Source organism: Anticarsia gemmatalis, chromosome 29 (assembly GCF_050436995.1).
Source record: "Anticarsia gemmatalis isolate Benzon Research Colony breed Stoneville strain chromosome 29, ilAntGemm2 primary, whole genome shotgun sequence".
In the NCBI taxonomy this organism is placed as follows: domain Eukaryota; kingdom Metazoa; phylum Arthropoda; class Insecta; order Lepidoptera; family Erebidae; genus Anticarsia; species Anticarsia gemmatalis.
Window position 1 is genome coordinate 3,244,028 of NC_134773.1, and position 23,341 is coordinate 3,267,368.

The following is a 23,341-nucleotide window of genomic DNA, read 5'->3' on the forward strand; positions in this document are numbered from 1 at the left end:
CAAATAATTTAACTATTTACAATTAAATCTAGTTCTACTACTGCTACGATGTGAACTTAAACTTAAACAAATGTTAACATAAGTTTTAAACTAATCACTTCTGAGGGATTGGTTTTTGAAGACCTGTAATTATCATTTTCTGTGATATCGAAGAAATACCAGAAGCTAGTTTAACAATTTTATTAAGTAAAAATGTTTAGAAATACTATCTTTTTAACATAATAATAATAAAAAAAAGGAAAATTTGAACTATAAATAGTTTTTATTTAAAAAATAGCAATAGATGTAATTGGACAATGAGACACTGGGTATTATGGTTAAATTAAATTAAAATATTCTAAAAAATATTCTTCTGTTCCAATCGACTAACAACAAGTATGAAGAACCTACCTACATCACTACTTGACAGTTGTGCTAAGCAATTGCTATTATAAAAAACAAAAATCTCGTAAGTACAACCAAAATCAATTGTTTTATTTTTTCTGAAGTTTATATTATTACAATCTGTAGATATTATACAGTTACATAAAAGTTATTTTTAAAGTCCTACATAGTTTTATTAATTATTGGAAAAGTAAAGGCATTATTGATTAAATAATATTCTTCGAACTCGACTTTTTTACGGCTAGCAAGCACAACTCGCAATTTTTTTCTTTCATTTCTCCGACGGACGACGAGGCGTTCGTTCGATCGTTTGTTCAACGTCATCTTTTTATCCCTGTAATGTCTTATTTCTGCGTCCCACATGCTTAGGGGTAACCGAATTAAGAAAAAATCCAAGAATCCCCGCACAAGAAGAAAAGTACGAGCGACGGCAGACGTGAATGTGAACTATTAGAAAGTGTGTGAACGGAGTGTCTGGTCCGTCCGGTTCGATCTGGATTTGAGCAGTTAGCGCCGCAAGTCGGGCTCCCTTCCCCTCAATCCTTTTATTTAGAAGTTTAGTGGTGTGTTATTTAGACTTTATATTAATTATTAGTCGTCGTTTGGTGTGTTTTGTGGTGTAATAGTTCAATAAAACCGATCCAAAATGTCTGAAGAATCGTCAGCAGATCGCAATGTCGAAATCTGGAAGATCAAGAAGCTCATCAAGAGCTTGGAAATGGCAAGGGGGTGAGTTTTTTATACTTTGAAACTATTAGTGTAACTTTTGTTTGGTTATCGAGTGTTTCGTGGAATGTTTTTGGCCACATGATTGGGCCGAATTGCCAACGAGGCTGCGTCATTGTCGACACATGCGCCTGTGATGCATGCGCGAGTTATAACCTTGCTGACACGCGAGCAAGAAGAATGCGCAGTGTACTACGTCCTTATAACAATGCCTCGTCTGAATGATGCGGGGAGGGTTGCATAGCGACTGGTAGCGTGGGTTATGTTGTGTGTACAACGTGCGCGGACGGTCGATGAAGGCATTGATCGCGCGCGTTTGACAGCTAGGGATAAAAAAAAAAATCCGCGCGCTCTCGCTACGAATTCGAAATTTAAACGTGAAAACTTGACTGCCAGTGATGACTAATCATCATTGCTGTAACAAAGAGTTTTCTTTTCAAAGTTAATGTTGCCATGTCTATTGTTACTATGAAGAAAATTTTATAGAAATCAATAGTTTTGCAATATAAAAATAGGTTATTGTAGTTCCTTCATGCAAGAAAGCTATTTATCAAAGGAAAATATCTTATAGGTACTCCATGAGTATTATTCATCATACAACTTGAAAATATTTATTATTTTTAACTTTGATATTATTCTGAGCCAGCTTTCTCATTTTCAGATTAATTTATTCAATGAATAACTGTGGCACTTTAGAGTCTCCCTTTTATCTGTCAAATAATCAAAATATATTTCTTGGTCAAAAAAAAATTCAGAGTAATTTTAAATTACTTAAAAAAATATACTCAGGTCCAAAAACAACACCAAAATCACTCACTTTATATTGTAACATTACATAATTTATTAGCACATTCACTGTAAAATCTATGTTTAGATACAATTAGACCTTGATACAGGAAAATACCAAATTGTTACGGTTACCTCATTTGACCATATTTGGCCCACCCTGTTTGTTTTAATAAGTTAAGATTTGTCATTTAACTGTAGTGGAAGTTGCTTGAAATTAAATATTTGGGAACACTAAGTAATCATATGTTCAGTTCAATAGGTAGGCCTGAAATCATAGCTGGCAGGGGGTCCTTACATATCATAATCAAAATTATCCTATGTACTTTGAAATATAGTTAATTACCCCAAATTTCTGCCATGAGCTGCTGTTTTTAGGACAAAACAAAAAATATGAAGGTTTTGCATGTGTGATGAACATTCTAATAGCTTGAACAACTTTGACACCAGGTTGACCACTCACAATATGGATATGCTGTTAAGTTAGTGATGAAACTGAAGAGTAATATTCCATAAGATTTTATTACCGTTCATTATTATTCAAAAAGTGTTTTGAATCATAAAGATTTGTCTGCACTGTTTCCTATTGTGTAGTACCTTGCAATAAAATATAGGCGGAAGAGTTTTTGTCATTGAACGTCTTGGGAAATAACAAATAAATATGGTTAGTTTTGTGAATGATAGCCATATTAAGTAGAATTGCTTCTTGTGCAGGGGTAGTCATCCAGTGAATTTCAAACAAATAATTTTCTGTATAATCTTTTATATTTGGCACCTAGAGAAGAAAGCAAAAAGTCTAGGTTTTTATTTATACCGAGACATTATTCACATTAAACATAGCAACATAGAATGCAGAAAGTCTATAAACAATAAATTAAAAGTCTAAAATTAACTATGATCTAGGCTATTTAACATCTCTTTACAGACTTTAGATTGAAAGTAAAGCCCATAAAGTGCCGGACAAAAGCTGGTATTGTAATCAAATCTAATAATACATCTCCCATCCATTATAAAGATTGAATTTTCAATGTCAGCTGTCTAATTAGGTTACATAATAAATTTGCACATGCTAAACATATGAGAACATTGTTAATTAGATCTTTACCATCATCAGAGGCTATGACTGTTATTCTTAACAATAATTATTCATAAAAAAACTTGTTTTAATTGGATTATTGTTGATTAACACATTTCTTGAGGGTGTGCAACAGTCTCCAACTTTGCTAGAGTGGTGGTATTGAGGTCTGACCCATCCCTCCTTTGAAAAGAGACCCTTGCCCAGCAGTGGACACAAATGGGTAACAATAAAAACTAATTGGATTATAATAATACTTGGAGTCCTGTTAGTTATTGAATTTGTGGACCAATATTCATCATAATAATATGTCTAATGCTATCTGGACTTTTCATTTTTCATTATAGTTATATTTGGACAATTCATACCTGAATAATACATACAGTTCAACTGATTTGGACATTTGAAAATAAGGATATGCTTTTGAAATCTCTACAGGCAATATTTTTCTACAGACAGAGCCTCAGGCATAATGTAGTGAAAAAAAATGAATTAGTGCTAAATTTGTTACCTACCCTACTTCTCCCAGCCTACATACCCATACATTTTACTAGTATTTTAACGATCTAAGTACACATGCCATTAAACATAATGGGCGAGACTCGCGTGATATCGTAAAGCTGTCCAAATTACATTTCACCTTGGCTTTTCACAGTTTTCCAAGTAATTAGTACATTAGGTAAGTTTCCATGGAGAATGTGGCTATAGAAACTTATTATGTGGTGAAATTATTAACATACTCATATTTAGTATTTTAAAGTATGGTTAGTGGTCTACCTAGTGTCAATGTTTACTAAAGTTAAGAGTAGATTATAGTGAAATGGTACACTGATAGCTTATAACATGGGTTAACATATGACTCTTTACATAGGGAAATTTTTACAAGCGTATGATATCGTAAAACCTAGTCTATGTTCTAATTTTTATACGACTCCGCCACGGTTCTATATTTTTTTCTAATTTTTTAAGACAACTCTCGCACTAAGAATTGCTTTTATGTCGGGGAACTTTTACAAACATACAGACAACGGCCACAAAGTACTACCAGACTCGAAACTACTATTTGTGAATCGTACATATAATTGTTCCGTGTGGGCATTGAATCCACGACCTCCCGACGCTATGGTAGCGGCATGGTTGACTTTACCACTGCGCCACGGAGGCACAGGAGGCTCTCAACTAAGTTGTCGGACTAAGTACCGCATCAAGTATGCAGTTATTTCAACCCTATATACAAATCAGATTAATGTGCGACACTGCAAACTTAGTTGGAACCGATCCAGGAGGTTTCTAGGCTTTGCTACTGATTTATGTAAAGTTCGCTTTCTTTTTGTTACGCGATACTCTTTTTGGGTGCATAGGCTTTGCCAAATAGCACGCGCTATTACGACAATAGGGTCGTGATTCTAACATAGCATATTGCACTACCACCACTGCTAAACCACTGATAGCCAGTTGCGCTAACCGTTCGGTAAACGATCTGTGGGTTAAGCAAACCATGGCACGGTCATTCCATAGATGGGTGACCGCAAAGTTGGTTTTAAACTGGGCGTCTCCCCGCTTCGGAGGGCACTTAAAAAGTCGATCCCGGTCAGTCGTTAAGCCACGTCAAAGGCCTTCGGCTTGAACAACTTTGACACTAGGTTGACCACTAACCATACGATAAGAAAAAGATGGGACTAACATTGTTAATGGTGAAACGTGGCCGAATTTCATATACACCTCTGAACCTTCGGGTATATCACGATATTACGTATGTACCTCAGCTTTGAAAACAAAAGCAGTTTAAACCCAAACGATAAAGTTTCACGTAACTTTTTTGTTTTATATACCGACCTTTTCGTTGTTATATCATGGTTCGAGACATTGAGATACTTTGTCCAAGGGCGAGGTCGTGCCCTTGAGCTGAACGAAGTTTATGGCTGAGATTCTCTATGTAATCTTGGAGAATTTATAGGGTATCTTGTACCAAGAGCCGGTACTTATATAATGTTGCGCTCTTTCGAACTGAAGGAGAATCTTGTTGGCTTGAGAATTACGTTGTTTTTTTCTGTTTTACCAATAAAACAGCAGCTTGTTCGCTCTATATACTATTGGCACAACTAGGCTGCCGGTCCACGGAGAAATGAAGAAATATTAACCAACTAGCTGACCCGCGCAACTTCGCTTGCGTCACCTAAGAGAATGGGTCAAAATTTTCCCCGTTTTTGTAACATTTTTCGTTGCTACTCCGCTCTTAATGACCGTAGCGTGATGTTATATAGCCTAAAGCCTTCCTCAATAAATGGGCTATCTAACACTGAAAGAATTTTTCAATTCGGACCAGTAGTTCCTGAGATTAGCGCGTTCAAACAAACAAACAAACTCTTCAGCTTTATTATATTAGTATAGATTGAATTGAAACAAAAAAATTGCGGAGATTTTCCATTGAACAGCCAGCTTTTAGATACGGGTGTCCTTTCGGAAAGAGGTCTCCATTTGGGGCATAGACTTTTAAGCTACTACGCCTGTCTAATGCTAGTTTTTTTTTTGTCCCAGTATAAAAAGAAACAGCATTGCAGTACATAGTATTATATTGCGTGCACTGCAATGCCTAGGAAGTAGGTAAAGACAGCACTGATGTCTCCGCAAGACGTGTATTTACTTCAAACAAATTAAAAGAAGTTTTAGTTTAGGTATGAGCAACAGACAGCCAGTTACTGTCGAATTCCTTATATTAGTAAGAATTTTTATGACAATCTTTTTAAAGGATTCGACATGAATTAACTACGCCAGAGACCATCATGTTTGCACTACAAGAGCATGGTCCTGTTCGTGTATTATTTTTTTAAAGAAAGCCACCGGTCTGTTGCTAAGCGATTATCGTAAAAAGCTTGGCAGTGACCTTCCATGCCTTCCAATAAGTAATCAGTCAAATGAGCTCTCGTCTGGCACAATTAGGGTTGCCACGCACGAACCATAGCACAAATACCGATGTTTTGCTAACTTTCTGCCAGGCACATTAATACCTTCCTCGTTAAACTTTAGTAGTACTTTGCCTGAACCGGGAATCGAAATACCTCCGACACTACCTCCCGCGTCACAGAAGCAGTTTTATAATACTAGCTGATCCGCGCAACTTTGCTTGCGTCACATAAGAGAAAATGAGCCAAAATTTTCCCCGTTTTTGTAACATTTCTTATTGCTACTCTGCTCCTATTGGTCGTAGCGTGATGTTATAGCCTATAGCCTTCCTCGATAAATGGATTATCTAACACTGAAATATTTTTTCAAACTAAATACAAGACAGCCGATCCCATCGTTGTCTAACCATTGGCGATGTGGTCGTCGGATAACCGTCTTATAGTCTCACTGATCATGGACGATATTGTCCTAATAATGAGCAAGTTTAATTTGGTGTTTTTTAACCTATGGCAACCCTAACCAGTTTACTTACACGTGATTCTAACGAGTTATAAAACAGATAAGCCTCAACGGCAATTGGTTTCGTCTCACCTTGATTATAGTTCGGTAGTGACATTGAATAGCGTATTATCTATGGTTATTTAGATCCTTATTGATAGCACAATATACTAAAACAACCGATACTTACATGTGTCAGTTTTGTAAGTGAAAGACTCAATAATTCTCCTGGCTATTTGTCTCATATGGTGGTGGAGTCAGAGGTCCTTACACTCTTCCTTCACTTCGCCCTATCCTTAACACATAACTACTGCACCAAATTTCATTAGGTTTTCTTTAACAGATTATTGGTGTGTATGTTAATGTTAGTCTTCGCGGGAAACTGAAGTATTGGACTGATTATCATCTGGTTTTCACCAATTATCGATGACAAAAGAGGTGATTCCAAGTTACCAAAACAAATCTATACTAATATAATAAAGCTGAAGAGTTTGTTTGTTTGTTTGAACGCGCTAATCTCAGGAACTACTGGTCCGATTTGAAAAATTCTTTCAGTGTTAGATAGTCCATTTATCGAGGAAGGCTATAGGCTATATAACATCACGCTACGGTCATTAGAAGCGGAGTAGCAACGAAAAATGTTACAAAAACGGGGAAAATTTTGATTCATTCTCTTAGGTGACGCAAGCGAAGTTGCGCGGGTCAGCTAGTATTTTAATAAGTCTGTTAGTCAGATAATTAAATATATTAGACATTTTTTTTATTAAAATGAAAAGTGACATAGTTAAAAAGCATTGAAGCTGCCGTGAGGGTAATGACGTCACGGCGTCGTACATTTGGTACAGCACCGTGACGACATGCGTATTTAAACCCAGTATTTCGCAATTATTTGATTGGGTACAAAGAGAAATAATACGTGCATTTTTAAACGGACTGAAAATAAAATAAGCCTAATATTTCTATTATGAGCAAGGTTTATTGCAAATTAGGAAAAATATGTAAGAATTTCAAAATAATTGCGTTACGGGTTTCGATTTTGAAACAAAACATTGCCTGAACGAACGCAGTAACTGATGAATGGGTTCTAAATAAAAAAGGAAGGGTCATCTCTGATCTGCCTGTTGGATATGCAACATTCAACAGGTAGCAACAAGTGAGGCTTTGGTCATTTCATCCCACTTAAAACTTATCCCGCGGGATAAGTTGTCCACATTAATATTTTTATTATTTTTCTTTAGTCAACTCATCCCGCTTTAAATAAAAGGTAAAAATGTACTGTATTGTTTGGAATATTTGTACATTCGTGAACAAAAGTGTTGCTATAAATGTGGTCTTAAGTTTATTACAGTAGGAGATGAGGTTAAATAAATATTCTTTTTGTGTTATAAGCTGTATATTCAAAAATATCTGATGAATATTATTACTCACTTGTTTATCGATAAATTTTATTTCCTTTCTTTTTAAACAAATAAATAAATATCATTGGACTCACACACTGTCATTTGATTCCAAACTAAGCAGAGTACTTGTACTATGGTAACCAAATGACTGATAAACATACTTATATACTTCTAAACACATACTTAAATAGATACATTGACATCCAGGCTCAGAACAAATACTCGTGCTCATCACACAAAGATTTGTCCCGGGTGGGACTCGAAAGGACAACTCCCGCTCTAAGAATTGCTCTTGTTGGAACACTTATTAAGAATTAAAACGTCTTTTTATTTAAACTTGTTGACTAGACTTAGTAGTAGTACTTACTTCCGTAATCAATTCCGAATTTTAAGAAGTAGCCCTGTTCAGAAGTAGCCAAAAGAGGCAGTGGCCATAATGAGGAATAGTCCATTAGCGAGTCGGTTTCCACACTGAGAGTTAGCCCTAATGCGCGTGAACCACTTTTTTTCAAGTCTGTACAAATCGTAAAATATATTAGCGGGATGAGTTGTCCGATTCAAAAATTGTACTAGGACAACTCATCCCGCGGGATGAGATCAAGCGGGATGAGTTGACCAAAGCCTCCAACAAGTGGTCGGAAAATTTGAACAATGTCACTCTACTATATCTCTTGATTCATTCATTGATTTTACAAGCAAATGTAAAGGATAGTTACGATCCCGAAAATGTAGGCAGAGGTGGATGAAATACACCCACGTTTCGCCATTAACAATGTTAGTCCCATGTTATAGAAGGCGAGATTATAGACATTTACCGGGCATGTTACCAATCTCCGGACTACTATTGAGAAATACTCTAATATGACTGCCTCCGTGGCGCAGTGGATAAGGTCACCACGTTGCTACCATTGCGACAGGAGGTAGGGTTAGATTCCCACATGGAACAATTATTTCTGCTATCCACAATTGTGCTGGTTGTGCTTTGTGTCCGTTGTTTGTATGTTTGTAAAAGTCCCCGCGACACAAGAGCAATTCTTAGTGCGGGAGTTGTCTTTAAAAAAAACCAAAACCAAAACAATTAGTTGTTTCTGGTCTCGTTGCAGTTTGTGTCCGTTGTTTGTATGTCTGTAAAAGTCCCTCCGATACAAAAGTAATTAAGTACGGCAGTTGTCTTTCTAAAAAAGGTATATGTATAAATTAGAAAAGACACTTTGCCCAACTGAAGAATCGTTACCGAGACAAATACACTACAAACCGCGCCAAAAAGACACTACCTATATCAAAACGCTATAAATCATCGTGATCAAAACTTTCCCACGTGTACCCTACAGACACTTGTGGCGGTAGTTCTCGATCGATAGATAGTTATCATTCACCCTCGCTATTGTCACCACGTTACGAGGAGCGACATTTTAATAAAAGGTTAGGCAGAGATCTTATATACTGTACTTTGCAGTAGTAATTTGCCCGACTGGAGAATCGATCTCGAGACCTCATAATCAGTAGTCAAATATACTACAAACCGCGCGAGAAGAACACTTTATATCAAAACGTCATAAATCATCGTGACATAAACTTTCACACTTTTACACATAGCTTGAGGCGCCCATAGCCAGTTGCGCTCAACGGTCGGTAAATGATCTGTGAGTTAAGCAAACCTTGGCGCGGTCATTTCACAGATGGGTGACCGCATAGTGGTATTTGAACTGAGCGTCTCCGTGCTTCGGAGGGCACGTAAAAAATCCTCGGCTGTTGTCTACTAAGATGACAGTCGTTAAGCCGCGTCAAAGGCTTTTGGCTTGAGCGATTTTGACACTAGGTTAACCACTAACCATACGACAAAGAAACATTGCTTGTGGCAGTAGTTCTCAATAGATAGATAGTTATAATTCACCCTCGCTATTGTCACCGCGTTACGAGGAGCGACATTTTACTAAAAGGTTAGGCAGAGGCGTACACCCACGATGTATATAGTTATTCTTATAAATTGTAATAGGATAATATTGTTGCATGACGTCATAGCGTGTTAATTCCCCGCTGTCTGTTTGCTGATAAAATCTAAAACTACTGAACATATTTTCACCTATTATGGGTTTTGTGAAAACTGGCTTTAAATATGATGATGACTGTTAAGGATGTAAAAATGTTGCGATCGGAAATCACGTTCCCGATAAACAAAGTCTTGTGACTAAATAATGAACTACTTGATATTTTCTTAACCGACTTCAAAATAAAGAGAAGGTTCTCAATTCGACTGCATGTTTTTTTAAATATAATTTAGATCATCAGCTAAATTTCAGCATATCTTTGAGAACGAAAACATGTTGTGCCGACCACAGTTAACATGGGATAAGAACAGTACAAAGAAAGTTTTTTTTCTCAATTTACAAAGTAGCATGTACGCGAATCTGATGTAAAAATAGTTTGAGATTGCAAATCGATTACCGTGATGATGATTTACGTTTTGCATGTTTGAAACTCATTAACTTGCTGATAAAATCCACTTGTTTCTGAGTGTTTCAACACTATTTCTGATAATTAGAAATGCATTATAATTATAGTACGACGTCGACAACTTAGTAGAGCCGAGGCGTGGTCGATTTATTAAGATGTTAATTAATAATTATGGGTATTTCCAAAGTACCTATATCAAATACTATCTGACCCGCGCAACTTCGCTAACGTCACGTAAGAGAGAATGGGTCATAATTTTCCCCGATTTTGTAACATTTTTCGTGGTTACTCCGTTGCTAATGGCCGTAGCGTAATTATATATAGCCTAAAGCCTTCCTAGCTATATGGTATATTTAACACAAAAATATTTTTTCAATTCGAGCCAGTAGTTTCTGAGATTAGCGCGTTCAAACAATCAAACTCTTCAGCTTTATAATATTAGTATAGATAAAAATCATATGATTCTCTATAGCACAAGATACATGTGAACCCTCATAACGGTGAATAAAATCGATGCCGGCTTAGCGTAAAGCGAGGGTGTTTACAAAATAAGGGAGGGGTCGTTGACCGCGCGTATAATATAAGTACGACGAACCGGCGCAGTAGCTGATTTATAACCCTCTGTTTGTTTTGATTATTTTTTTTTGTGTATTTGATAGGGTGAAATGTAAATCAATAATTTAATTATATACAAGTTGAATGGAGAATGATTGTAACCCGCGATTTCGTCTGCGTGAAAACCCTTCCCCTGTAAATCACGATCTATCCGGAACTCCGGGATAAAAAGTAGCCTATGTGTTATTCTGGATCTTCAGCTACATACATACCATTTTTCATAGTAATCGGTTCAGTAGTATTTGCGTGAAAGAGTAACAAACACCAATACATACCTACTCACAAACTTTCACACATCTTACTAATATGTTTGTTTGTTTGAACGCGCTAATCTCTGGTACTACCGGTCCGATTTGAAAAAATATTTCAGTGTCAGATAGCCCATTTATCGAGAAAGGCTATAGGCTATATAGCATCACGCTACAACCATTAGGAGCGGAGTAGCAGCAAAAATGTAACAAAAACGGGGAAAAATATGACCCATTCTCTCTTATGTGACGCAAGCGAAGTTGCGCGGGTCAGCTAGTTTATAATATTAGTGGGATTGTTATACTAATGTTTGTATGTTTATCTTATTCCAGGAACGGCACATCAATGATATCGCTGATCATCCCGCCCAAGGATCAGATCTCGCGCGTGTCCAAGATGTTGGCGGACGAGTTCGGCACCGCGTCCAACATCAAGTCGCGAGTCAACCGGCTGTCCGTGCTCGGAGCCATCACCTCTGTGCAGCATCGACTTAAGCTCTATACTAAAGGTAAGATTCTTCTTCTTATTATTATTCTTCTTCACTTTCGTCTTCTTCTTCTTTAAAGATGACCATTCCCGTGCTAAGAAGTGCTCCACCTTCTTATTATTATTCTTCTCCTTCGTCGTCTTCTTAAGAAGGAAATTCATTCCATTCGAACTAAGAATTGCTCTTGTGTCGCGGGGACTTACAAATATACAAGCAACGGACACAAAGTACAACCAGACCCGAGACAACTTTTATGGATTGTACAATTATTTTTTCTGTGTGGGATTCGAACCTACGGCCTTCCGACGCACTGGTAGTGGCGTGGCGACCTTAACCACTGCGCTACGGAGCCTGTCACTTTTCCATCAACTTAGCCTTATCTTTCTACAACGTTGGAATCAGCTTCCAGTCTCTTTAATGCAGCTGAATACCAGTATTTTACATGCCACGACTTAATACAGAATTACTGATAAATGCACCTATTTAATTTACTAAAATTAGAGTGAAATAGAAATGATTTGTACACGGCATGTAAATTGGTCTTAGACTATTAAAAATATGCAAAACAGTAAGCGTCATTTTACTTTGTGGGTCTGAATATAGCAACAAGTAGAAGTCTATTTGTCATTATTAATTTCACTTTTTACCTTATTCTCATATATTTTTTACCTAACCATTTTCTTTATTCTCTTTTCCAGTACCGCCGAACGGTCTAGTAATCTACTGCGGCACGATCGTCACAGAGGAGGGCAAGGAAAAGAAGGTGAACATAGACTTCGAGCCGTTCAAGCCGATCAACACGTCTCTCTATCTGTGCGACAACAAGTTCCACACGGAAGCGCTGACGGCGCTGCTCGCTGACGACAATAAGTTCGGCTTCATTGTGATGGACGGTAACGGCGCGTTGTTCGGTACACTGCAGGGTAATACTCGGGAGGTGAGGACTGTGTAATTTACGTTTTAAACCCCCCTTCCCCCTTCCAACGCTAACAAAATACAGAACTGCCTAGAGATTTTTATTTTAAATGTCCCCCCTTAAACCCAAAGCAGTCCCCTCCCTCCTCCGCCAACACGCACCCCCCCAACGTACAGAATAGTTCCACCACTGATACCGACGATATTCTGACTGCCCCTATGACACGGTCGGCAGTGTATGCTACCGCCGCGCAGAGGTCTAGGGTCTGAATCCCGAGATGGACTAAAAAAAAATTGAGTTTTTTGTTAATAATTTCTCTGAGATTGTCTAGAGTTGAGGTCGTAGTCCTTCGTGCCTCGGAGAGCACGTAAAGCCGTCTATCCTGTGGCTAACCTCTCACTGGTCGTGTGTACTGTTACACTGGACTATGAGAGTAAGGGAATAGAGAGTGTACCTGTGTATTGTGCACATACTTGGACACTATAAACAAAGATTTGTAACGCCGTAGCCGGACCGGCAGGGACATTATTATTATATTTCTATACTAAAATGTCTTTTGAAACATAAAGAGTAGCAGTTGTCAAGTATCCAATATTAATACTAAAACTCACCTTCCTTCAACAGGTCCTCCACAAATTCACAGTCGACCTGCCGAAGAAGCACGGTCGTGGTGGTCAATCAGCTCTGCGTTTCGCTCGTCTGCGTATGGAGAAGCGTCACAACTACGTGCGCAAGGTGGCCGAGGTCGCCACGCAGTTGTTCATCAGCGCCGACCGGCCGAACGTGGCGGGGCTCATTCTCGCCGGTTCAGCTGACTTCAAGACCGAACTGTCGCAGTCTGATATGTTTGATCCTGTTAGTTGATTATTTAATTTGCTAGTTGATTTACACGGTTATTATTGTATGATTAGTGGAAAATCTAGTGTCAAAGTATTGACTTGATAGATTGTAATTTTATTTGATACATTTCTGGGAAAGACTGCTCCACACGGCATAATGTTAGTACGAGATGGTTAGTGGTCAACCTAGTGTCAAAGTTGTTCAAGTCCAGAAGACTATATGGCTTTACGACTTATTTTAATGATAAAAACCGGGAACGTCTTTTAAAGCACGATAACGCTTCGTACCTATGGACGATGATCGACTATAGATTTATCAAACACTAGCTGACCCGCGCAACTTCGCTTGCGTCACCTAAGAGAATGGGTCAAAATTTTCCCCGTTTTTGTAACATTTTTCGTTGCTACTCCGCTCCTAATGACCGTAGCGTAATGTTATATAGCCTATAGCCTTCCTCGATAAATGGGCTATCTAACACTGAAAGAATATTTTAAATCGGACCAGTAGTTCCTGAGATTAGCGCGTTCAAACAAACAAACAAACAAGCAATCAAACAAACAATCAAACAAACAAACAAACTCTTCAGCTTTATTATATTAGTATAGATTAGTTCAATTTCAAATCTGGCGCAGTTTGATTCAATTCAATTCACAACTTAAATCCATTGAGTTCTTTTGAGATTTAAATTGCTATAATATCATTACAGCAAAAATGAAAAGTAATCTCATTTACTGAAATAAATTCAAGGGTATAAAGATTCCTAGGTAAGAGAATATTCTATACCCTTGTTAATGTCGAAAAATACTAAAGCTATATTTTTCTTTCTTATTCTAAGCTATACCAAAAATGACCACTACTTTCCCATCCACAGCGTCTGCAAGCCAAGATTATCAAGTTAGTGGACGTGTCGTACGGAGGCGAGAACGGCTTCAACCAAGCCATTGAGCTGGCGGCCGAGTCGCTCCAGAATGTGAAGTTTATACAGGAGAAGAAACTCATCGGCAGGTACTTCGACGAGATCTCACAGGTGGGATAGTTGTTTTTCTTCTTATCGTATAGTTAGTGGTTAACCTAGTGCCAAAATTGTTCAAGCCGCCCGAAAGGCCTTTGACGTGGCTTAACGACTGTTATCTTAGTAGACAACAACCAGGACCGAGTTTTTACGTGCCCTCCGAAGCACGGAGACGCCCAGCTTAAATACTACTATGTGGTCACACATCTATAGAATGACCGCGCCAACGGTTGCTTAACATACAGGTCGTTTACCGACTGGTGAGTGCAACTGGCTATATTTTTACCTGGTGTATGTAGTAAGAAATAAAATTCAAGAGATTTTGAAAGAACGCGGGCGATTGAAGGAATAAATGTCTTCGTTAATCTGTTTTATTTTTTTGTCTTCGCAGTGGCAAAGGTGTGCTATAATAAATAATAAAATAAATTTAACCCATTAATGTTCCACTGCTGGGCCAGGGTCTCCTCCCGTAATGAGGGAGGGGTTAGGCCTTGAGTCCACCACGCTTTCCAAGTGCGGGTTGGGGACTTTGCATGCCCTCAAAAATGTTTTAAACAAATTTTTAGGCATGCAAGGTTTCCTCACGATGTGCTATAATCGACATAAATATATTTCGCGTGTACATTTGAAATATTGCGCCCAGTTAAGATATTTGTATCGTTGACTAAGTGGCAACATATTTTTAAAAAGTTGAAGAGCATAATCATTGTGATATTTATATAATGAACAAATTGTTGTTGTTTATAGGACACGGGGAAGTACTGTTTCGGCGTGGACGATACGCTGCGCGCGCTCGAGCTCGGTGCCGTTGAAACTCTCATCTGTTGGGAGAACCTTGACATTCAGAGGTGAAGCATATTAATATTATGTACACCAATTTGTTTGGCTTTTTTTCTTTTAATTGGGTACTTGAGAATAGTCAAATCAGCTACTCCTTATGAAAAGTCAGTAACACATTTCAGTATAGAAATATAGTGTAGTGACATCACGATACCGCATTTTCGTTCAAATCAAATGCGTGCGTAATAAAATGTTTCAGACTGTAATAAGCCTGAGCATTTTAGATGAACCTTTTACGAGTACAAGTTTAATCATTTTTCGTTAACCCAGTCAAGTCAACTACCCAATTAGGCAGATAGATGTTTGTATTTATACTTTATGTAGTTTCAGGTGTAAAGTTATAGTAATGATAATTGTATGTTATTTTCAGATACGTGCTGAAGTCTCACGCCACGAACCAGGAGACGATCCTGCACCTGACGCCCGAGCAGGAGAAGGACAAGTCCCATTTCACAGATAAAGAAGTAAGACTAGTTATTATTAGTATCAGACTCGAAGAATGACCCTGATCAGAATTGAGTACACTACACGTCTGACGCTTTTATAACAATATTTGTTCGACTAATGCCCGGCTCATTAAGCGGTAGTCTATCTATTCAAATTGTCATATAAATATGAGCTTTACATGCTATTGCGGTAGTTTATCTATTATATACTACCGCTATTATATTATGTACCTCAGAAACCGAGGGTTGCTTACTGCCCGCGACTTTGTTCGCGTGTAAAGGTTTTCTTTATATAATAAAGACCACGCTTAAAGCCACTTTAAAGCCGATTTCCGACCATGAGCACAACTAAACTTCGCGACTTCGCTCGTATGAAAAAAGTCCAATAAAAAGTGTTTCTTACATAATAATTCGGGTTATAAATTACTAGCTTCTGCCCGCGACTTCATATCCGTGTGTGAAGAGATATCTCATGGTGAAAAGTATCTTTTGTGTTAATCTAGGTTGTTAACTACTTGTGTACAAAGTTTCATCCAATTCCATGCATCTGTTACTGTAAAAGCCCGAACGGTGGAAAATCCTAAGATTTTCCGGTATAACCTAAGATTTACCAACTCGCAATGGTAAAAGTCCGAACAATTCTTTTATTTCGAACTTTTAACTATATTCCCTTGATGATGTCGAGATGTCGCCGGAGCCCCGCTTCGCGAGGCTCCTCCTACTGGGTGGTTAAAAAAAAATAACCACGAACTAACCTAACCTACCCATGTCGCTGTGCCCAAAACTCCTTCTTTATAACTATGTCACAGTATATAATTATACCGTGAAATAGTTATAAACATAGTTATGAAGGAGGATTTTTTTATATACCGTAACATAGCTTTTAAACTCCGGCTTGTTCGGACTTTTACCATTGAGAGTTGGTAAATCTTAGGTTTTACCGGAAAATCTTAGGATTTGCCACAGTTCGGGCTTTTACAGTAACACATCCATTCCATACTCACTTTTACTCACAAACTTTTGCATTTATAACATTGTTTAACGTAATAATTTCCAGAGCGGCGTAGAGCTCGAGCTGGTGGAATGCCAGCCGCTGCTGGAGTGGCTCGCGAACAACTACAAGTCGTTCGGCGCCACGCTCGAGATCATCACCGACAAGAGCCAGGAGGGGAGTCAGTTTGTACGCGGCTTCGGTGGTATCGGAGGTACGTACACACTCATATATGTGCTTATAACAAGTCTATACTATCGCGACTTGTGGTGTTTATCGTGAAATTAGATTTACGCAATGTAATATGTAGTAAAATTTAGTTATAGAGACGAATAAAGTAGAAAGTATCTTACTTTGAACCGCCGAAAAAATGAGGTATATTTTTTATGTCTTGTAATAATTAAAAAATAAATTTTGGCAGACACATATTATTTTATTCTTTAGCTTTTTACATAATAATATATTAATGTGACAGTGTCACTTTGAGATGAAAAGTAAAAAGCGTATTATTTATTTAATATTGAGGTTATGAAGCATTACCTTGCACTTACATCATAGATTGCAAAATGAATATAAATTCAGTATTTAGTTAAAAAGATAACGTGTTTTCACACATATTAACGTAGGACAATCTATGAAATGTTACATTGCGTAGACTTGTATTATTAGCATAAGATGTAAAATGAGACTGAAAAATACTGTATTCTGATTTTTGAAGGACATTTACGACTCCTCCGCTATTATATTATTATGTATGTTGTTTTCTTTAATTGTATATGGCTTACTAACGAGAGGAGCTTTCAAAATTTAACCAAAATTAAAATGTTATATGTTAATGCTTGCACCTTGATAAGATACCGTTCTTTCGACAGTCTGGGCAACGTCGACCAAACTATCGACTATTGTTGGTACCTTTGCCGGTTTCAATATCCTATCGCTGATAGGAGATAAGTTTACTTGAGTTTTGACAAGTAGATATTTAATTGTTTTCTCAACAGAAACAACCAAATTTATAGAAAATTTCTTCAACAGTTTCATTGAAATTGCATAAGAGTTTGTTAATAATGTCCAAGTGTAAACACAATACACAGGGACACTTTTACAACACACTCATAGACCGGTGGGACCATAACGACTCCTACTAGAGATATGGTATTGAAATCGGCCTTTACTGTCGACAGTGCGTAACAACTCGTCCTATACCTAAAATACTATTATCTTACTAATAAACGTGTTGTAAGCTGTGATTAGTTATACAGTGTATTTCACTCATATACAGTTACAACATTGATTGTAAGTGACAAAACACTGTATAACTAATCAGACCTGACACCACGTTTATTAATAAGACTACATCTATATAAGTATTATATTTAATAACAATATTTAATTATATTACCTAATACTAACTGTGTATCTCTCTTTTCTTGCCGCTTGGACATCGTTGGACTACACAAAAAACCGTAAATATACATTAAAAACCGTAACTTTCCGTAAAAATCCGGTAAAATATAGGTATTCTCCGGTACAAAGTCGATTTTCAATCGCTACAGCTCGACGAGCCGCTGGACGATGTGGATTTGGATGATTATTAAATAAAAATAGCAAGTTTTCTATAAAAATATAAACACGGCTCGGTATTATCAAGATAATTACCAGAAATATGAAATATCTCGTGAACAAGGGAAGTTTGAAACTATCGTAACCAAAGCGTTGTTCGGCCATTGCCTAAAGACGTGATTTTATGTATGTATGTATCTAAAAATCTATGTCTTGTCCTTATACCACGTTTAATGGATTTAGGTAAATGTTTTTTTTTCTTTAAAACATGCTGTTAAAGAATTTGGCTGATGATTTTACAACCGGCCGACTGGCTGCCCGTCGACCCATCTTGGGAAATCTAACGGAGTAAAAGACACGTATTTAGCCTAGCTGCAGCACCCGCCATTAGGCTACAAAAAATAATCTAATAACCGAATAGATACCTTCTTTTTGTAGTCGGCTATAACGAAACTCGCCCCACAGTGCCTATCTTATGTTTTTATTAAATAATATATGATTTATTCAAAAAAAGAAAAATACATATATTATGTAACAATGATATGTATCCCTATTATAAAGATTTTTACAATAAGTCTTTTATATTATCTTGATAATGCAACACCGAGCCCTGTGAAATAAAAAATAACGAAATGCCACGAAATTCACCGATCACCGATTAGTTAAGACGCTTGTGATTTGTTTAAAACACGCTTACGGACGCTGTGCTTTTGTGTTGGCAGTTTAGGGGTAACTCTCCCTGGATTTGGGGAGAAACTTGTGGTTTATGAACAAAAGTGACAGTTTAGGGGTAATATTCCCTGAATATTGGGAGAAATTTGTGGTAAAGTTGACAGAAATGAAGAGAAATATGAGTTAAAGAAGAATTACTATACTGCTTTAATAGTGGTTAAACTGAGGCTAACTTGTATTCGGATATAAAGGAGAATTTGAAAGTAGATTGAAAAGCTTATTGGTATGTTTTAAATTGGAATATTGAATGAAATATCGAAGAAATTATAAATAAATGTATTGAGACTGGGACTTTAGAGTATCTGATGTGTGTTTTTATGCTCCCTGCGCCTAGCAAAGAAGGCGATTATTATTTTGAAGTCTCTTAAATGACGCTAAGGTATTTAAACCATGCTTACGCGTTAATACCAGTCTATTAAAACGCAAAGAAATAACTTGGCAGAGTCATCATCAGCCTAGTCTTTCTTCGACTCGGCCTCCAGTCTTACCAGATACAGCTGAATACTAATATTTTACATGTTACCTGCGTTATAACACGATACCCTTCGGTGAGACTGGTTGTCAGACTTTCAAGCTTCTGACTACTGCATATAATTCTTTAATGAATTAAAGGCACAGCGTCCGAAAACCGAGTTATTTATATTTAATTCTAGCAAGTATGTTTATTATATTTTTGGTGTTTTTTCCTATAGTTGTTAGTATATAGGCTGCAGTTTTCACTTTGGGAGCTTGTACATTTAGATAAGACTTTGACGGATATAAAAATTGATGTATAAACGCACATACCGTAATTGATTACTGCCTACTATTATATTTATTATTTGACATATGTGCGAGTGTTTTCAGTCCATTGCACGAAGCAAAAACTTACTTAAATGTGCGTATCGAATTCTACACCAATTTTTATGAGGTATGGCCGGTCACTGATGTTCTAAATTCTGTTTTTATATGCCTCTTTCTGACTAAAATGTTAGAATATAATAGTTTCTAAGTTTCGAACATTTTACGACGCCATATTTTTGTCGACATTTGCCGACGAAAGCATCGTGAGCACGTTTTGATTTGTCGAGTATGACCGCCACGGTCAAAGGGTTAAAAACTCAATTTTAATATTAGTAACCAATATTTACCACACGATAATTAACTTTTAATTAAACGTGACTTATATTAAAATCCTGTTTGGAGCTAAAATAATTAACTGTAATTCTAAAGACGAGAAAAAGTCGTAAAAATTATCAAATGTGCTATAAATTTTCGTCTAAGTTTCTCTAAATGTATAGAAAGCCCAAAAGTTTTGAGTATTGTTTGAATTTCTCCATTATGTTTATTGTATTTCATGCTTTACTCCACGCGTACGTCCCCTAAACACTTAGATAAAAATGTTTTCAAATTTTGATTGACGTTAAACGAAGTTGTTACGCAGTGCTAATTTAGGTGGAGGTTTTAATAAACTAGAATTATCTTGAAAGAGTTTGAAACTGTCGCGACTTGTACACATAATAATAATATTATAATGGAACGGGTCTTAAACGCTATTAAAAATTAAAGGGTACCTTGATATCTTTAGTACGCAGTAAGGTTAGGATACCTTATTTGTTTACCCGACGTTTCGATCGAATTACATCGACCGTGGTCACGGACTGACTGCCGAAACGTTGGATACAAATAAGGTATCCTAACCCTATTTAATCTTGAAAGACGTACAAATTAGTACTAAAGAAGTTAGAGTCTACTTGCTGATATTAAATCTAACACGAAAAAGAAATCATTATCAAAGTGAGCCTGGGGAACCCCTAAAACAGGTCACTGACCCTCAGGGGTCCTCGAACCACATGTTAAGGAACCCTGCTCTGAGGAACAAATGCGATTTATGCCCGTAGCGTCGAGCGTAATTTTTAATTTGTCTGTTATGCCAAAGTTCCTCACTTCCTATGTTACATACTTTTATCTTGACCATTCTACATCTTACAGAATATTTTAATCCCAAAAAATACCTATTTGACAAAGAAAGAACAAGCAAGCCCTCATAATAGTAATTTTTCTTAAATTTCGTGCTCTCCGAAGCACAGTCTAGTACGAATATGTGGCCACTCATCTACTGAAAGAAAATGCTAAGTTGCATACATAACTTATACAATTATAGTATTATAGCAATAGTATTTCATTCTTTGTATAAACGAGATTCTAAAATGAAGCTAATATATTTATATACAAATATAAACTAAGGTGTTAATATTTACAATAAAAATTGAATTTGTTTCGCCATTTAAGTTCGGTTTGGTGTTGTAGGCTAAATTAGGCAAGTTTCAAATACATATTAGGTGTAATAAATATTTAAAATAGACAGTTAGAAGCAGTAAAATCAATCAAACATGGTTTGACAACTAATGAGAAAGCAAGCACAACATTTAGATTATAATTAACAATTCTGTGTATTTCTAAAATAAAGTATCTGTATCAAACAGGTCACCGTCAGCTGTATAAGCCGAGTCACTGATGTTATACATTCTGAATGTTGTATGCCTCCACGAACCTTGCATACAACACTCTACTAAGTTGTTGAACTTAATGTTTATAGATTTAGGCTACAGTCAACTTGGGCAACATTGAATCATTTGGGTAACATTGAACGTGGGAATTTGAACCAGTTTCGATTATTTTTTCACACGGAACCAACAGAATTTATAAAAGTTTGCAAAACTAAAATGAATCTTTATCAATTGTGTTGGTTTCATACGAAAAAATAATCGAAACTAGTTCAAATTTCCACGTTCAATGTTACCCAAATGATTCAAAGTTACCCAAGTTGACTGTATTGTACAGAACTTACTAAATAATGGCAGATACTTGTAAATATACATATTGCATAGTTGTTCATTGTACAGTATTAAAATTGAACGAAGTAAAGGTTTGTTAGGGATCGTAGTGCCATTTCTAAGGCGCCCTCATCTCTTACGCGGATCATCAAGCAATCTAATAGCGCTTTGTTACGCTGCACAAAAGCGGGAAAGACAGTATAATCCTACAATCTTTTTTTCCTACTATATCTTCCTAACCAACCCAACACGCTCTTGGCCAGCGTAGTGGACTCAAGGCCTAATAACCCCTCCCTCATTACAGAGGAGACCCTTGCCCAGCAGTGGGACAGTAATGGGTTAAATTTATTCTATATCTTCCTAGAAATAAATTCTACCCTCATTTTAATACGAAATACTCCAATTAATTTCGTATGTTATAAATTTCCCCATGTTCAATGGAAACTCCATGCAATAGATTCACTTTTTGTTAGTTTCACTGGGGTTTGAACCTACAACTTTTAAATAGCTATCGTAATCCCGTTGCACTACCAACTAAGCTATCTAGACGGTAGCTTTTTGCGTGAATTTAACAACCTTATTGTAAAATCTATTAACATTTCTATAGCTACATATATATGAATAAGTAAGGAAATATAGCTACAATAAAGAAAGATTCTTTCTCGCAATACTGTATGTATAAATTAACTTTTCTTAAATTATGAATTTGTTATTTCAATATTAAATAGTACAACTTTATTACCTTGCATGCCTGAGAGTTCTTTAGAACAGTTCTTGAAGGTATGCAAAGTCCCCAACACGCACTTGGCCAGCGTGACGGACTCGAGGCCTAACCCCTCCCTCATTTCGGGAGGAGACCCTTGCCTAGCAGTGGGACATTAATGCGTTAAATTTATTTATTTTTAAGTACTATTTCACCACAATATAAACACCAATCTAAGCTCCTAAATATGTAATAATATATGAAGAAAGAAAACAGACTGATTTGAATGTTGCATAAATATTTTAGCTACTACACAGATAAGGGACTCACATTGAGTACATAAAATTGCGCTGCGTTGACTTGAACTAGAATATTTAAAAACTGATATGTTATAATTAGGAAGATAATCATTTTAGCTATATACCCTGGCCGATATAGCTGGCCAGTTGCATTGAAAATTGACCGAGTTTCGTTCACCTGTCATAAGATAACTTTATTTGATTTTCAAGCTAGGTTCCTTGGTCCCAACATTAATACTTCGAGCAGTCATTTCAATAATATTTACCCGTTAGTCTAAAAACAATTATTTCGTGAGGCACTTGACACATGACACTTCGCGTAAAATAAATGCTTTGGAAACCACTTTTGGCCCGAATCGGGACTCGAATTTGATACCTGTATGTGCGATCTTACTGCATACCAATCAGTTTTATCTTTAAACATACAACCACGACTAATGACACTATACTTCGCGTAAAATAAATATTTCAGAAACCACCTTTGGCCCAAATCGGGATTCGAATTCGAAACCTGTATGTCCATTCTTACTGCATATCAATCAATTTTATCTTTAACCACACAATCATTAATAAATGTCCTAAAAATCATAAAAAAATTTGTATGTTTG

General features: G+C 36.8%; 1 protein-coding gene across 1 annotated transcript in view; it reads left to right on the plus strand.

Annotated features, from left to right (window-relative positions):
* The first annotated feature begins 637 nt into the window (after positions 1-637).
* Positions 638-23,341, plus strand: part of eRF1 (eukaryotic release factor 1) — a 39,754-nt gene continuing 17,050 nt past the window's right edge. Inside the window, exons 1-8 of the mRNA XM_076133187.1 lie at positions 638-1,113; positions 11,424-11,599; positions 12,277-12,515; positions 13,119-13,349; positions 14,206-14,361; positions 15,094-15,194; positions 15,557-15,650; positions 16,690-16,837. Coding sequence (XP_075989302.1) covers positions 1,031-1,113; positions 11,424-11,599; positions 12,277-12,515; positions 13,119-13,349; positions 14,206-14,361; positions 15,094-15,194; positions 15,557-15,650; positions 16,690-16,837 — 1,228 coding nt within the window. The 5' untranslated portion in view covers positions 638-1,030. The remainder of the gene's footprint in view (positions 1,114-11,423; positions 11,600-12,276; positions 12,516-13,118; positions 13,350-14,205; positions 14,362-15,093; positions 15,195-15,556; positions 15,651-16,689; positions 16,838-23,341) is intronic.